This window comes from Anopheles nili, chromosome 2, assembly GCF_943737925.1.
Source record: "Anopheles nili chromosome 2, idAnoNiliSN_F5_01, whole genome shotgun sequence".
Lineage (NCBI taxonomy): Eukaryota > Metazoa > Arthropoda > Insecta > Diptera > Culicidae > Anopheles > Anopheles nili.
The window spans coordinates 50,191,729-50,208,812 of NC_071291.1; the positions used below are offsets into that span (position 1 = coordinate 50,191,729).

Genomic DNA, 17,084 nt, shown 5'->3' on the forward strand with positions numbered 1-17,084 from the left:
AAGCAGATATATTGGCAAGGTGAACGCTTCAGAAAAGTAATGATTTTTTTCTTTAGCAAACACTAACGAGAATATTTTATTGTACCGTCAAATATGGATATTACGGAGTAGAAACATAATAATATGAAATTTAGCTACTAAGATTGAAGCTATTAATATCTTTTGATTGATTATTTTTTCCGTACAAATTAACATTTCAATCAAAGTTTGTTTTATTTTTAAATCACAGCTTGACGGATTTAAGAGGGAAGGTCTCTTATAACTTTTTTTGGAAATCGTAATATAAAAGGAATTTATGTTAAAAAAGTAAAACAAATTCTCATAAACTGTTTTTTTGCTGACTAAAACTGACTTTAGCTTAACCGTGATTATGAATAAGCTAAAATATCAAGTAACAACGTGGTAAAACGACATGCGCTTAACGACAATTGCGATTGTAAGGTGGATGTGCATTTATTTAATAATTGAACTTGAGTTAGATACAGTGCATGGACGAAGTACATAATATAATAACCTATGCGAACCTTTACTTTGTTAGAATTTGAATATTAAGTACAAAAATATAATTAATTTAACAAAAATGAGAGAACATAACATGACATACAAATAATCTCATGCAAATTTTTTTTAAGCACATTTTTTTTTAGTTTTTTTTTTGGTATTTTTGAGATGATTAAAGCGTTCAACATGTTTAGGATTCAAATTCAAATCAAAAATCGTTGTTAATAACACTGTCACCTATAGGGATTGATACAAAGTGCACTTGAAATAAGGAAAAACTGTGCACAGTGGCGCCCTCTGGATGTCCAAAACATCAAATAATGCTTAGTTTTGTTATGACCGCGGTTTATTCCGGGCTGCCTCTTAGTGCAATGTTTATATGCTACTCTACAGGTTACTTGAACCGTAGCACCAACAAAAACAACTCTTTTCCTGCAACTTGATGGTACGATTTATATAGTTTTATATTGACGGAATGTTAGTCAAAATGAAAGCCATTAAAATCAACTAAAACAATAAGAAGTGAGAAGAAAAGGGTCAAGAATCATGGACGGAGTCAGGATTACTCATTTTGGTGCACGGACACGGTGTTTTGGTAAAGCGCGGTATACGGTACTACACAGATAAAGGAATAGTTTCTGTGGGTGTTGGCTAGCGTTCCGCAGAATTAAGTGTTAAGGCCAACAATCTGAAATGTCCGTTAGAACCACGAAAGGAATTTGGAAAAGGTTTCAAAATCGATGAACGCCTTGATCAGTTGAAGGCCTGTAGGAAAAGCTAAGCGGTACGCGTCAACGACCTACAGAACTGCGGGTGATCAGTTTTTTTTGACAGTGCTACCCAGTTTGTATTGTAGCGGGAACGAATTTAATGAGATGTTCGTCCCCTGACAAGACGGTATGATAGATATTGGGAAAAAACTGGAAAAAAATCGACAACAGCATCGAAATCCAACAATGTGTATGTTCAGCAGGTGTAGGAGGGACAGCAACGGTAGAAGCTAAAACTCAATGATTTTTGACAGACATTGCATCATAGATGGACATAAAGACACACGCACATCAACTTCTTCTTTTGCAGCCCTGATAACATTATACTGATGCTCTTAAGCAGCATGTGGCCGAGCCCATATTGGTAGAAAGATGCGCTAAAGCTGAAAACAGCAAACCAGTTGCTGCTAAGTAATATTCTTAGTTATAAAAGTGGACGAGTAGCACAATTGAATACTCGAAGGTGACTCATGGACTGCAGGTTGCATTTACTTAATTGTAAATTCCTCTTTCCATTGACTGCTATGTGCACAGTATACAATAGATGCGGGATTCAGTTGGATTTCACCGGGAGTACCATAGACAATAAAAAGAGTTTACTGTTTAGTATGGGGTAATAGAGCGTCATATTGAATAGAGGTTCTTTAAGATGTTCATCTGTTGAACTTATATGTAAAACAAATAAATATATAAATATCCTAAATCTCTTTTAACGCTGAATGCTTGTCATTTAGTGAGCAGCATCTGAAGATGACAAGTACAGCGAAAATTACTGAGCGATAGGCCTCAAAATTCCGCTTTGGAAGAATTGTTGCTACGCACTCTACAAAATCTTTTAAACTCAACTGGCTGAATAACGCCGAAGAGTGGTATAGTGTGATCCCATCGATCGTATCCATCATTGTGTTAAATTGTTCGATCATTTTATCCTACAGTACCTAAAAGATTTTACTCTAAAACAGGATAAATTTTGTTAGCCACCGAGGGAAATGAGCTCAAAGAGATAGTAAAATGTAAAATGCGTAAAACGCAAAAAAATATCATACTCGAGGATTGTAATTTGTATTTTTGAACAATTTAGTGTATTTACAACGAAAATGGTTACAGGGATAAACTTTGTTGTCTCCATTAACTCTTTTTGGGTATTCAAGGTAATCGAGTATTAGTTATAATTTTCAAAACAGTTTTCTTTTTCCTCTTTTTTCGTTTCATCTTCCTACTACACCTGTATATTGAAAATAACAGATTGGAATTGAAAACATTGTGAGATCAAAGTGATAGCTTGATTGCTATTTTACCCAATACTTGATGTGCAATATCTTCTAATAGATTCATTAATAATTATTACTAATAATTTAAACTGAACAACAATCTAAAATCAACAAAACAAAATCATCATATATCAGATGGTGCAGACCAGCACTTATAAAAAAAAAAACATAATAATCCAGAGAGTTTCAAGCGCTTTATTCAGGCTTTTCCAAGACAAACATTTACTCAGCTATGCAAAAATGCCGTCTGTAAGCAAAGGTATTGATTTGTATAAATATTCAACAGATTTTCGATGCTTTTGTGCCAGAGATTCGATGCCTGAGAATAAACCGCAAGAAAAAATCGATGCCGTGTTTCTAGAAATGCAAATCATCATTGGAACAAAAAGGTTTGAAAGGTTTGAATGTGGTTAACGTAGTTGTAGATTTTATATTTTGCTTCCAGACGAACCCTCGTCAATTACTCTTAAGTGATTATATTCGTGAGTTCGTGATCAAATTTGCAAAATATTCAACTTTATCTTCATTTAATGTGAGGTATCTTTTTAGCACCATCATTTTTCATGCAAAAGTAAGACCGTCAAAGACATATCTGACCTTTTAATGATAACAGAATAGCAACATTGATAAATATTTCGTGATGCACATACCAGAAAAGTTTGCCTAATGAAAGCTAGTAAAGAATTCAAAGTGGCATTCAGAGCGAGGTACATTCAAATTTTCCACTTTTAGTTTGTAACATATTTAAACAAAATATAAAAATATGTATAAGTCTTTCCTACGTACTTATACATGCTATTGTGTTCTTATTCGACATGTTTTCTCATTAGGGTTCAACAAATAACTATCCGAGAGTAGAGGAAACTCAGTTTTTACATTCTCAATTCTACTTTCTTGTAGGTAAATTGGTACATGCGTGTACCAATCTATTATTAACCCATTGCACTGGAGCAGACCCTCATTCATCATTGGAAGTGTGGCACTTCTTCTTTTTCTTATTATCAATGGCTTCTTCTTCTTTTTAATCGGTGTACGGTCGCGGCCTGCCCTACTAAGCTTAGCTAAGGATTTCTATGACATGTTATTTTAACGTAGCTGGATAGTCAATCCTGCATACGGGGCACGTTGGGACAGGCGCGGTCAAAAAAGCAAAAAATCGACCATGTACGATTGTTGCGATTTATGAACCATTCGACAGAAAACATTTTCATTAACACCTTGCGTGCCATGTCAAAAAGTGACTGACGGCAAATTTTCCATGTGCCATGCCACCCATATTTGGGTGACGGCAACAATGATTAATTTTAAAATGCAATTTTTGAATATTTAGAACAGCTATTATTCCCACTTATCACATTGATGACCAAACAGAAATACGAATGAACGCAAAAAAAGGAAAAAATTCATCACAAACGTAGAACGTGAAGAATTAGAGCCGGTGCAACCGTGGCTCTGACGTATAAGCAAGAATCGCTAGAATCGTAGCATTTTGTGCACTTTCCTAAAAAACGCTTGGCACCCAAGGTTATAAGAGAATTCTAAAATTGTTGGTTTGTAAAAAATCTGGTTGCTGAGATATAAAGCACTAAAGTCAAAAAAGTTGTTTAAAATGCTTCAAAAACAACGTTCCGATGGTACATTTTTCGATACCGATAAAATCATTAGTTTTTGTCATAAAAATATGTTACATATATCATTTCGAAAGATTTTATGTATTATTTCTTATAATGAGGCCAAAACATGTCGATGATGATCCTTAATATGGGTTTTAAAGCAAAATATGTCAAAAAATATGGAAAAAATACTTTTTTTCAACTTTGGTAATCAATTAAAAAAATGCTTAAAAAGTCGTATTGCCAGATAAAATATATGTTGAACCTTAAGTATCAAACTATTCATTTTTGAAGGTTTCCGATTCAGCCAGAGACAGCCTCGCTTTCCACAAGCATTTTTTCGTTACAAGATTTGAGATGGAGGCGCCTAGTCGGTAGCTAACATGAGATTAACCAAATCTTTGAAAATACGCGGTATATTAAATTACTAATTGTTAAGAACCAAAAGAGGCAACATTTTTCACCTTTCCCATCTATAAGGTAAACTTTGTGAATCTTTAAATCACAAATAATCACACCAATAATATTGATCAAGTATAGGTAAACATATCTCGGAAAAAATAACTGTAATAAGATACAGATCTGAATCTGTAGAGACTAAAACTGACTGACCATATCTTCAAAGCGCATTATAGATTTGCACATATTATTCTTTATTTTGAAGAAAACTGCCTTAGTTTTGCGGCATAACCAGTTGACACCTTGAATTGCAAAAATGTTTTCTATTGGTATCCCAAGTTTTTTTCAAAATAAATTCCAAATTAACCATAGACCTTGAAAAAATTAAGTGTTGCTGTCCAGCCTCGTACAATCTGTTATTACAGCTGTACATCTGATATGAAAGTCCAGTTATAGTACAGCAAGTATTAGCAACTTCTGCAGGAGATATTATGTTACATTCTTCTGTTCCAATTTTTTATTTGAGAGAACAAGCAATAAATACATGCCAATAATATTTTAAGATTGACAGGATTAGACATTCACGAAAATCATCTAGGGAATTCAATTTAGTGGGCACTATTTGAGTGCTATGCGTTCTGAATTCTTTTTTTCCAAGAATAAGCTCGTTTTGCTGTTTTGCTGTTCTGGTGAAAGATTAAATTTAGATTGAATTATCCATATTACTTAGATTAAATTGGTGATTTCGATTAATTTGTTTTTATTTGTATTTTAATAAAGCCAGTGAATTGTACTGAAAATAATTATTTTTATACCAATTTTGATGTTGTTGGCTATCTGTTACGTTGTCAAAAATTTGGATTGTTGTTGGTTATGTGTTGTTAATTTGGATATCTGTTACGTTATTTTGGATGAATTGATGGCATTTTTTCATCAAAGGGAACCAACATATTATCTAAGATAAAGACTTACTTGTAAATGAACCTGCATATAGAGATCAAAAAATAGTTTAGAAGATAAATTTGGGATTTAAACTATATGAGAAGCAATGCCTTTTTCTAATTATTTAGTGTTTTTAACAATTTTGTGTTGTTTAATACAAAAATATTAAAATTAAAGAAAAAATTATCAATAATAATATAAAATCGCATTAAATATTACTTTCAAAATAATAAATTTATTATTCAAAATAACTTATAATTTAGAAACGGTTTTGAAACTTATTAAATACTTTATGAGTAGCAAGATTGTTATTTTACTCTAAATTAATCACTTTTAACATGACTTCATATATTGATTACCCTGTAATTCTTGAAAAAATGATAAAACAACGAGCACAGTGGCATCATCTGGAAGTCTAAAATTTCAAAACACAAATTATGTGTAAACAAACTATTTTCAGTATGATTTGAGCGTAAGCGTTTTAGGTATTTCTATGAAAATATAGTTATGACCGCGGTTTGTTCGAGGCCGCTCCATAGTGGCTGGCAACTAAAAGGATGGTGGCACCATCCACAGCCTTGCTAACAAATGTATCTAACAAAAATTCTACGCAGGGATCATGTATAGATAAGGGAGCGCACCAATGAAGTTGCCTAAAAACTCTTCTATTCTGGATCAAAAGTTAGGTTCGAAACTCGAACTCCAATTACGTAGAAGCATGCTGGCAGCCAAACGGTAATATTACAGCAAATATTTTTATGGACATATATGTTTATACCAAAAACAATTTATTATAACCTGTTTTTATTTTAAATATAAAAATTTTAACTGCGTAGTCAAACAACGAGCGTTATAACATACGAGAATTGTTAAATAATCGTTTCCAACAAGCCAGTCAATAATGATTTGTAGATAATTTTAAGCTTTAGTTACATACTGCCTGATATTTTCTTAAAATATATCACTATTTTATTTTATGACTCAATTAATCTTATGTGTATCGATAAAAATATATTCCAAGTAATTTTTAAAAACTTCTCAAAATTGATTAAATAGCACCTCGCGTTCGTTGAGCATTAACCATGAAGGAAAAGTTCTTATTTACTCCATCAGCGTTTTGTTCCAGTGCTTACACACTCTCACTAGTATCCACCCTATTACTCATACGGGTACTGCCACTCGAAGAGAATATTTCCACTTATCTAATCTTTGCTGTAAGCCCATTCCCTGATAAGAGTTTTTTTCCGTGGTGAATTCTGATATCGAGAGCCGAAATGTGGTTACGCATGTAACTCGTCCCTCAGAGTCGATTCGATCGTGTCATCCTACAGAAGGTACGTAAGCAGGTAACATCTGCTCCATATGTTTGCCAGTGAAACCTGAAAACACTTGCTCAATAGTGTCTGTACACCTTTTACCGTCCATTAGGAATAAAACCAGTGTAAACTAGAGATCAGCTAACGAATTCGCGAAGCCGACCCTACGCTTCAACGAGTGGAATTTCCTGTAGTGAATAGCTTCAATCGGATATCAATCCAAATCGTTAAAATGGTGTCTGCGGAAACAATCGGTTCTATTTTCATAAAGGTGTTTAAAGTGGTAAGCAAAAATAGTTACCATGTGTCCCATATTTGTTAGTCGCCATATATAATTGTAAGAACATTGCACGATGGATGTCCTCACTAAGAGTATTTGACTCTTATATAAATTATAAGCAACTTAATATTGAACAGTATGATCCTTGCATATAAAAGCTTTTTATATATTAGTTTGATCAATAGCATGTTGCATAAAAGATCGTTCAAATGCCATCAGTAGAGGTAAAATGGTAAATGGTAATGGTTACTCATCAAACTTCATGTGTTTCTTCATTGAGTGGCAACGCAAACGACGTGTGAGCGAGCTCAGCATGATAAAACTGCTATTTAAAGAAAAAGAAGTAGACCACACCCTGGTGATAACAGTCACATTTGAACGAAAACGAGAGCCGAGGTCACCCTTGGTGTAGCCTCAGTAGGTTTTCATCTAAGCAGTACACTTCGAACAAGTATGTAAAGCACATATAGTTATCATTATAAGATGTTATAAAGTAATGTCAATTTGATACGAGATCAGAGTAGTAGAGATTTGTATAATGCTTGCGATTTCTTACACATTGCATCCATCAATTATTCTCTGAAGAGGTGACTAAAAGTAAATTTCTCTGAAAAGCAGCTCTATCTTTTGCGATATTGGCATATCCGATAAGATAAGCAATGCGCTACACAACTACAAAACAGTACTCATGTTCGCCTTTCATCATACGAATTCTTGGCATGGAATTAGTTTATACTGAGCGTTGCAGTTTAAGAGAAAAGACAACTATAAAATCAGTGCAATTTATTTCGCATTTATGTGCGCAAAACGTTATTAGCTCAACTTACAATGAGAATAATTGACTACAACCTACGCAGTCAGCCCGCAAGAACAATTTTGTAATCTTCTCGTTTTTTAACATATAGATCATTAACATTGTTGTACTGATCATCTATCGAACGGGATATGGAGGAGACTTTCTTGGAATTGGTGGCACATGGAACCTGAACGAGGAAAAAAGCCCAGATGCAGAAATTGTTGCGTCCGGAGTGTTTGTCGGCTTTATTATTTACACCGGCGTTCAATTGATCACATTCGGATTCGGTACCACCAAGCACAAGTATGAGCTTTCTGATACTATCATGAATGTGGTAGGAACATTCATGTGGGTAGCTGTCGGTGGAACGGCCCTTCACTATTGGCATGGTTACCTGGCAGAGCATGATTTTGAAAACATTACGTCTGAGCGAACGGTAGGTTTATCGATTACTAAAATTACCTGCATTGAAAATGCGGCTGACTAAACAATAAATTATCACAATTTTCAGGCTGGACTGGCTCTAGGGGCACTGTGTGTTATTAACGGTGCCCTCTATCTCGCTGACACTGTACTTGCCTTTATTCACTACACTAAATACGCATAATTAACACCAAATTCATGAATGAATATTGCCGACATTGTTTAGATTCTAGTTCTAGTTCACGTACAGTAAGCGAGACTAAGGTTTAATTTTAATCTTCATTTTAATGATTGTCCTTTGTAATATAACGGAGGATTAGAAAAGTCAACATGCGCAGAACTCAACCCATCGCACAATATTTAACCAACGCTATAGTGCTATATAATCTACTATTTCAGCCTCTGTCCAATAATGTTCAATAATGGTTCTTCAATGGTCGTTATGTTCAGCTCGTTCTACGGACCAATGCCGTATAAAAACATTTTTTGCCATTGATACATCAATAAAATAAAAAGAAACCAATCCATAACATCAATGAGTATTGCAATGAATGCAATTATTATAGTTCCATCATAGAAAGTATTGTTTTTCAATAAAATCACAATTTCATTGAGAAAAAACAGAGACTAATATATTCATGGCACAGTCAGCGGCCCTGCTAACAAATACTAATGCGATGTACTATTGGGTGAGCGATCCTTTGAAGTTGTCCAAAACTTCACGTATCTTGGGTCAAAAGGCAGCGCCAACAGTAGCATAGAAGTTGATTTACGCGCAAGAGTGCTGGCAGTATACCGGTCATACTACAGCCTGAAACTGAGCCAATCAAAATACCTGTATCGACGGCTGAAGCTGGAACTATATAAAATATTTATAGTTCCAGTACTCACATACGCCACTGAGACATGGGCCTTGTCAAAAGCTGACGAAATCCTCTTAGCTGCGTTCGAGAGGAAGATACTCAGAAGGATCTTTGGCCCCATGTGTGCGGAAAGACAATGGAGGAGCCGATACAATGACGAGCTCTACGAACTGTACGATAGCCTCACTGTCGTGCAACGAATTAGACTCGCCAGACTCCGGTGGGCTGGTCATGTCATTAGAATGGCAGACGACTGCGCTCGACCGCGAGCGGTTCCGGTTTCTCTTGGAGCAGGCCAAGACCGCAAAGCGGTTGTAGCGCCTGGTAAGTAATAAATTAGTATTATAAGCATATGATAGCTGTACTTATATTAAGTACATTTCATATAACGAGTCCAATTGGATAACAATATGAAATAAACATTGCATATTAGCGATATGTTAACAAATTTGAAGATTGACTTTATTTTCAATAGGTTTTTGCCATTTGAAAGAATGATTTAAAAATGTATCCTTTGCTCGTTTTAAAAGTTGACGGAGAAGGGTCATTCAATAAAAAAAACATAAGTTCATCGTCACAATATGATATGTGTTACCATTAGTTACAAGGAGCAAAGGAATATTCTCATAACTCAGGTTACTTGCTATAGAAAGAAATGGGCTGATTGATTTGACTAAATTGTTTTTTTTAACGTTTCGGCTGCATTGATGAAACCTGTGAAGAAAATCTTTGGTTGAACTTGCACGTAAGGACGGATTATCCAACTAAGCGAAAATTCAAGTCAAGTAACCCTGACAAGGCAGTCCCAATTCGATAAGGATTATAGAAAAAAGAAGGAGCTGTGACTAGTAGGTGTTCTTAAACGGCCATTACGCGGACTTGTACTTTTGTAGCTAGACGATATTTACATAACAGTTGATCTCAAATAGTTGTACAGCCTATCATTCAGGTATTTGGTTCAATCCGATCCTTTGCATATATCACCACACTGAGTACATTGAGCTCTAAATTTACTATCTACACTCACCATTAATGGTAGCACGCGGCACCGGTCGCAACGTTTTGGGGAACTCGTTATGCTATTAGAATGATACCAGCCGATCCAGAAAGCAAAGTTCTTTTATAGAAGTGGCGCGAACGATTCACATTGAGAAATAGTCGCTTAACGCATTTGCTTTGTCCAAAATGCATGCTAAACATTGATGCAGTGTCTGCTATTCTCTATATTTATTTATGCAGGCTTCGTTTGAGCTTTGCAGTGTACGCTTAAAGCCTGCCTTGCTAAAGTCTTCTATGACTTGAATTTTTGTACGTAGGATAATCAGTCCTGCGATCGAGAGAGGCTCAATCGATATTCGAACCCGATACCATCGTTTGTTGGAAATGATAGGCTGGATAAGTAATAGGACGAATGAATAAAATAATTACTAAAAGGAGGAAGGAATATTTATTAAAAAAAGAATATAAAAGTTCGAACCATACAAAAAAACAGTTCGAGTATGAACAGTAATCGCTCCAACGAAATAACTATCAATGATTAGACTGTTTTGAAACACAAGTAACAATCAAACAGGTTTAGATCGTGTAGAAAAATTTGATATTAAACCTTGGATAATAATTGAAACTAATTATCGGAAAAGAGCTTGAGATCGCAACCCACAACATGAGATGTAAAGCAACTGTAATTTTTTGATCAACATTTCGATCATTGTATGACTCCAAAGGGTTCGTTTCTATGTGGCTTAATGGTCTTCACCGCAGTGCAAATATAACCAAGCGATGCATCTGCATTGTGCTCGTAGAAACAAGTTAACTGAATTATCACTTTACGATACTAAAAAAATATTAAACAAAATCATTTGTGGCTAGTTACCTGCATTGGTTTTGTAGAACGGCTAAATCCTTCCTGAAAGGCAATACACTTTTCACCACTATACGATCGGGATCTTTTGAGGCTTTCACTGCGACTCACGTAACCAACGCTACTTCTTGCAATTACTCGATCCCCAACATCCCCTTCATTTACGCACAATTTAGCACTTTCACTCCCATCAATCATTCCACTATCACACTCATCAAATGCTGGGGGCGACGTTTGACGGCTTACAGCCACCCCATTCAACATTTGGACCATCGCTAAGTCTACATTTTCCAGATCCAAAGCTACCACGTCTCGTTCAACATCTGTACTCCATCGAAAGGATTTCCTGTTTATTTTGCTAATATACAGCAGCTTTTCCGCATCAAGGCTGTTGCGGTAAACGTTCTTATCCCGATCCAGGTTACTTTCTACATCCATGCTTTTTCGTGTGAGTGTCGTGCGCAGTAGGGTGTCATTTTTTCGTTTACGTCGAATAACACCATTGTTAGTTGCTTCCACTACCACAGGATTTGCCTGATCTTGCAAAGTCCTCGAACGCACCTCGTGCTGTTGATCGTAGGATCTTAAACCATTTGTGTTTGGTAAGTCTTCAGTCTGGAATCCTACAGAGCGACCGGCTTGTCGTTTCAGCAAGCTAGCCTCATAGCTGTTGAACTGGTCGTAATCAATGAAACTAAGATCATCGTAGCTGATCATAAAATCTTCCTGGCGTAAGTTTTGAAGAGAAGTGCTCCAATTTGACACCGTAGAAGAACGTCTTTCGGAGCGAAAACTGATCTTGCGTCTTATAGAAGCGAGAATACTGTTTGATCGTTCGAACCTAGGAAGTGGCGTTGCTATGCATTCCGAATCTGTGGCAATCACTGGTGTGGTCTGATGGATTGCTTGATCGTTAGTTTCAGTCGTCATGGTAGTTTCTTCAGTACTCTCCGATCGCTCCAGTATGGCATCCTCTTGCAGGTTTTGTAGTGTGGATTCGTTCTGACTTCGTCGATAAGCACGTTTTAACTGTATTGAGGACATGCTACGACTGCGTACAAACGGAAAAGGCTGCGATTGTGTTTCTACGCCAACATCCTGGGAAGCCACGTTATTGGAGGACACATTTTCACGACTTCCGCTCAGCTTGTTGTATAGGCTTGAGAGCTTGCGCGTTAGAAAGAAGCTATTAGATCGCTCCATTTTCGGTGCAACTAGCTGCTCGGAGAACGAGGCCAAGCCACCGGCTTTATTACTGCTAGAAGAGCGAGAGTCTCGTGAGACACTCCGCAGCGCCGGTGTAACCGTCCCTCGATCATCACTACATCCACCGACACCTCTTTCAACATCATTTGGTTTTTTATTAGCAGACAGTTGTTTCACCTTTTTTTTCATACGGCCACCTCCGCTACTTCCGGCACTCGCGGTCGTTGATTGAACTGGCGGGATAGATGCGGGTTGTGGAGCCATTGACGCCAAAGATGGCTTCACCGGACCCACGTTAGCACCCGCGCTCACTTCATGCCGGTTTACCTTGGCATCCTTGTTGCGCTGGCCGCCGTGGTGCTTTTTCGTACGATTCATCATTTTCAACATACTTGACCACCTTCACTTTTGCCACCACTGCAGTGTTGCAGTATCCGATTTTTCTGTCAGAACACGCACGTAATCAACTTTATTAGTCCTGTGTGCTAAAAATTTTCCCAACTAACATCAAATACTAGTTCCCGGGAGGTACAAACAATATTACAATTCCATATTCCACGGAAAAATTGTGTTAACTATCTGAGGTGATCAATTTCACTTGACCGTTGAACAACACCAACCATCAGCAACACTCAGAACATTTCACCCATCCACATTTGCTTCGCTTAGTAAGTGGTCATTATCTCGCTATGTCAAATTCCGTAAACGGTACAAAACGCAAGAAACGGGCCAACGCAGGTGATAGAAACAACTCCATCATAAAATAGTACCGTACAATATGTACTTTTGTCTGACGTAATATAAGTATCTTAAGAGTCGTTGTAAAATCGTCAGCTTAAACACACACTAATGGAAGTTTTTGCTGGCGTACAGAGTGTTGGCATGCTACAACGATGTAGTCATATATATATATTTTGAATCTTTTCTACCTAGTCATATCTCCAACTCAGTGATACACCGAACACCGTATCGCGTTGGAAACGAAACAAAAAAACCCCGACATTTCTTACACGCAGTAACTCGCACTCCGAAACAACATGCTTTCCAGTGTTTGCTAAATACCGCCACTACGGTATAAACAACACAATCAACATACACAAACTGTACGGGGGTGCAATACCAACACGAAAGAACAACAGAGAAGTTGAAACGAAAGCGACTTGAACGTTAGATATCGGGGCCCAGTGTCCATCAGTTTGATAACGAATATCTTGCTCACAACGAATATCTTGCACCTGTAACGCGGGACTCTTGAACGATGGGTGGTTCAGGCGGTTTCTGAAACCTCACAGAGTTGGTTTTGCAACGACACGCATTTCATCTAACTCGTTGGTTGACGAAAGCTCGCGTAATATATTTTCTCCTTATCAGTGCGACATTAACCATAGTGACAAAATAAGCGTCACTCTTCCGATCTACCGATAACGAGCTGTTTCTGACACGGGAAACCGGCTTGAAGTTCACGCACAGTGGCTTTTGTTGAGCCTGTGGGTGCAGTGCAATCGCTGTTGCACCACCAGTACCACAGCGTGGCAGTCAGCAACCGGTTTGCGATCACAGACGATGAGTGTTATCGACATTAATACGCGTAACGAACTGCTTGGCGTACTCGGAACGTTTCTTTCCTGTCGCAGACACGATGTCGCTAATTAATCAGCTGTTTATGCAGCTATACGCACACACCATCGATCATTGACGGTGTAATGATCGGTCGCTGTGAAACCAAAAGTAGTGTGCGCAACTCCATAGTTGTTAATGAAACTTGTGCCAACTATGCGAGAAGCGAAATTGAGTAGGGGCGATCGCGCATTTGTGGATCACGCGACGCATCGAGACTCTCGCCGACCAATCTTGTTACTGCCATTCAACTCATTACACTTCGATCTAGCCGACTGTACTGCTCGCGTTAAAATCATTTTTTTGAACTGCTGTGACACGCAAATCATACCATACTGCCAGTAGCGAAGGCGGTAGCCTTCTAGACGGTCCCCTTACCAGTTTTCATTAAAACCCGCATCAACGATGAGGTAATACTTACAAGCAAGTCTGATGATGAATCAGACTAGTAGTGAATCGAGACGTTTTTTGTATAGTTTTGAGCACCGGATGGTGCATTGCAGGTCAGCAAGTATCAGAAAACCTTCTACAAGTGCTGCGTAAAGAAATTACTGCGTTGACTATCATCTTTTTCCGATCGTTCGAAGTATTTTATTGGTACAAGTAGACCAGAACACAATCAGCAGTATTGTTTGCTTCTTAAAATAATTTAAATGATGCCAACTTCAATTCAAGTTATTCAATTTAATTATCATTAATAAAGTATGATCACAAATCTAGCCGTGAAACTGCTTTTTAAATAATTTTTTTTTACAATTTATTGATAAAAATTTATTATACCTACACCTATACCTAAATATTATTCTATCACTTTGAATATCTTAACTGACAAAAATCAACAAAAGTTTTTTCTATCTTTATTTAAATTGATGTTTTTCATTCCGAATAGTCCCGTTGATTTTTAACGGTATACATTTATTGATTTATCTGTCTCATGACAAATAAGAATCGTTTTAAAAACGAAAGCTCTAGCTAAAGGAGCTTTTTGATAAGCCTTTTATAAGAGCTTAATTATTGCAAAAGCTTAGTTATTCAGAATCCAATGCTTCCATGCCTCCAAGATATCAGAGCTGAAATAACTCACTAACTAACCGTATTGTGATCGAAACTCGTCTGAGACTCCCCCGTACGCAGGACTGACTATCCAGCTACTAGTAATTAAAAAAGTCATGAAAGCCTTGGCTAAGCATAGCAAGGTAGGTCATGTCAGTACGACGTGCTCAATTGTGAACGGGCGAGTAAAAAGAGAAGAAGATAAATATTTTTGCGGAAGCAGTGAAAAATAAGATCACAATCAAATCATCAATGTAATACTTTCGTAATGCACAATTGTGTTGCATTTGCAATGTCATGTAAAATACAATAACTGCTCGAATTGCTAAGTACCACACATGAAAACACTTTTTCAGAAGAGTTAAGCGAGCATATGGCATGTTTTATATGGCTTGTAATTTTTTACGCAGCTAAATAGTTAGATCTCGAATAAAACTCCAAGCTTGCGTACGAAGTATTGGAACTACTGTTTGCTTAAGTGTCAAATTTTACACGTACCGGAAGGTATCTTAATTTTAAGTAATGTATTATAAAGCGAATGGTAAAAACATCGAATTGTAGATAAATAAGACTTCTTCTTCTTCTACTTTGCTAGGGTTTGCCCACGGCACGAAGAGTACAGCTTGTTGGGCCTTGCAGTATTAATCCGTGGTTTAAAGGAATAGTCCTCAATCCTACCGCACAGGCTATTATAGGCCATATGTCCTAGACAAATAAGACAAAACCAAAAAGATGATGGTACATATAAGCGAGTACACCTTTAAAGTTAATTGAAACTTCACCTACCGTTTGTCAAAATTCATCACTAACAATGGTTTCTTCTTCATAAATCGTTCAACAACCGTTGTACGGTCAAGGCTTGTCTTGTTAAAGCTGTTTATGACTTGAAATTTTCATGTAGGCGGATAGTCACTTCCACAGGTTGTTGAGTGAGTAGGGGGGGGGGAGGAATGTTTCAGTTGAGATTTGAACCCAAAATCATCCGACTATTAGATTGCAGTTGAAATACACCAAGTTCACACAGCCAACCGGTCATACCGCAGGAAACTTCCCTACTCAAACTACCTATCGCGACGGTTGCATCTATAACTTAACAAACATTTGAAGCTTCAGCGTGTAAATTCGACTCTGATACATGGATAATGATCAAATTTGAAAAAAATCCCTTTAAGCTGTATTCTAGATAGATGATCGAAAGGATTTTTGGCCTCGTACGCATGTAAGGTAAATAGAGGAGCCGTTACAATGATGAGCTCTATGAACTTGACGAAACCCTTGTTTTTAGACTCGCTATAATCCGGTGAGCTGATCACCTGATCACCGTATTAATCAGGGCATAAAATCCTTTTAGACTTTTCACAAGGACAAAGCAGATGGAGTAAGCTTAAATTTAGTCTCTCTCTCTCTCTCTTTCTTTGAGTATTAGCGTGAATACATCTGCAAAAATCAATTTAGTTCAATTCGTGAATGTCTGGATTGGCTGACAACTGAGCTGTAATGCTTCCGTTTTCGGCTTTTCCTGGAACTTGTCAAGACCTCTAATCGGTTGTAGAGCCTCATATATAGTAGTACACCCCATATAATTGATAGTAAACTTAAACGGTAAATTGTATACCTCATCTTATAAATAAAAATGAATGTTTGTATATGTATATATACAAATATATATAAATATATATATATATATATATATATATATATATATATATATATATATATATATATATATATATATATATATATATATATATATATATATATATATATATATATATATATATATATATATATATATATATGTATCTATATATATATATATATATATATATATATATATATATATATATATATATATATATATATATATATATATATATATGTATATATATATATATATATATATATATATATATATATATATATATATATATATATATATATATATATATATATGTATGTATATATATATATATATATATATATATATATATATATATATATATATATATATATATATATATATATATATATATATATATATATTTATATGTGCTTATGTACGCACTTCAATGGGGTTTCCACTGAACCGATTTGCACCAAACTTGGTATATAGGTGTATGAAGGTCTCGGATTTAGGGATTTGATTTTTATTTTGTACGGCTCCTCAAAAAGG

General features: G+C 36.2%; 2 protein-coding genes across 3 annotated transcripts in view; one reads left to right on the top strand and one right to left on the bottom strand.

Moving 5' to 3' along the window:
- The window catches only part of LOC128725255 (uncharacterized), a 59,591-nt gene extending 46,960 nt beyond the window's left edge, over positions 1 to 12,631 (bottom strand). Inside the window, exon 1 of the mRNA XM_053818987.1 lies at positions 11,048 to 12,631. Coding sequence (XP_053674962.1) covers positions 11,048 to 12,631 — 1,584 coding nt within the window. The remainder of the gene's footprint in view (positions 1 to 11,047) is intronic.
- Positions 6,806 to 8,869, top strand: LOC128721001 (protein snakeskin). Of its 2 annotated transcripts, XM_053814703.1 has the most exons (4): positions 6,806 to 6,830; positions 6,925 to 7,095; positions 7,998 to 8,324; positions 8,400 to 8,869. In XM_053814703.1, exons 2-4 carry the CDS (start codon positions 7,045 to 7,047, stop codon positions 8,493 to 8,495), a joined length of 474 nt encoding a protein of 157 aa, XP_053670678.1. In that variant the 5' UTR covers positions 6,806 to 6,830; positions 6,925 to 7,044; the 3' UTR covers positions 8,496 to 8,869. The 2 variants fall into 2 exon arrangements, with proteins under 2 accessions (XP_053670678.1, XP_053670677.1); XM_053814702.1 differs by lacking the exon at positions 6,806 to 6,830 and having other exon boundaries at positions 6,889 to 7,095.
- Positions 12,632 to 17,084: the final 4,453 nt, after the last annotated feature.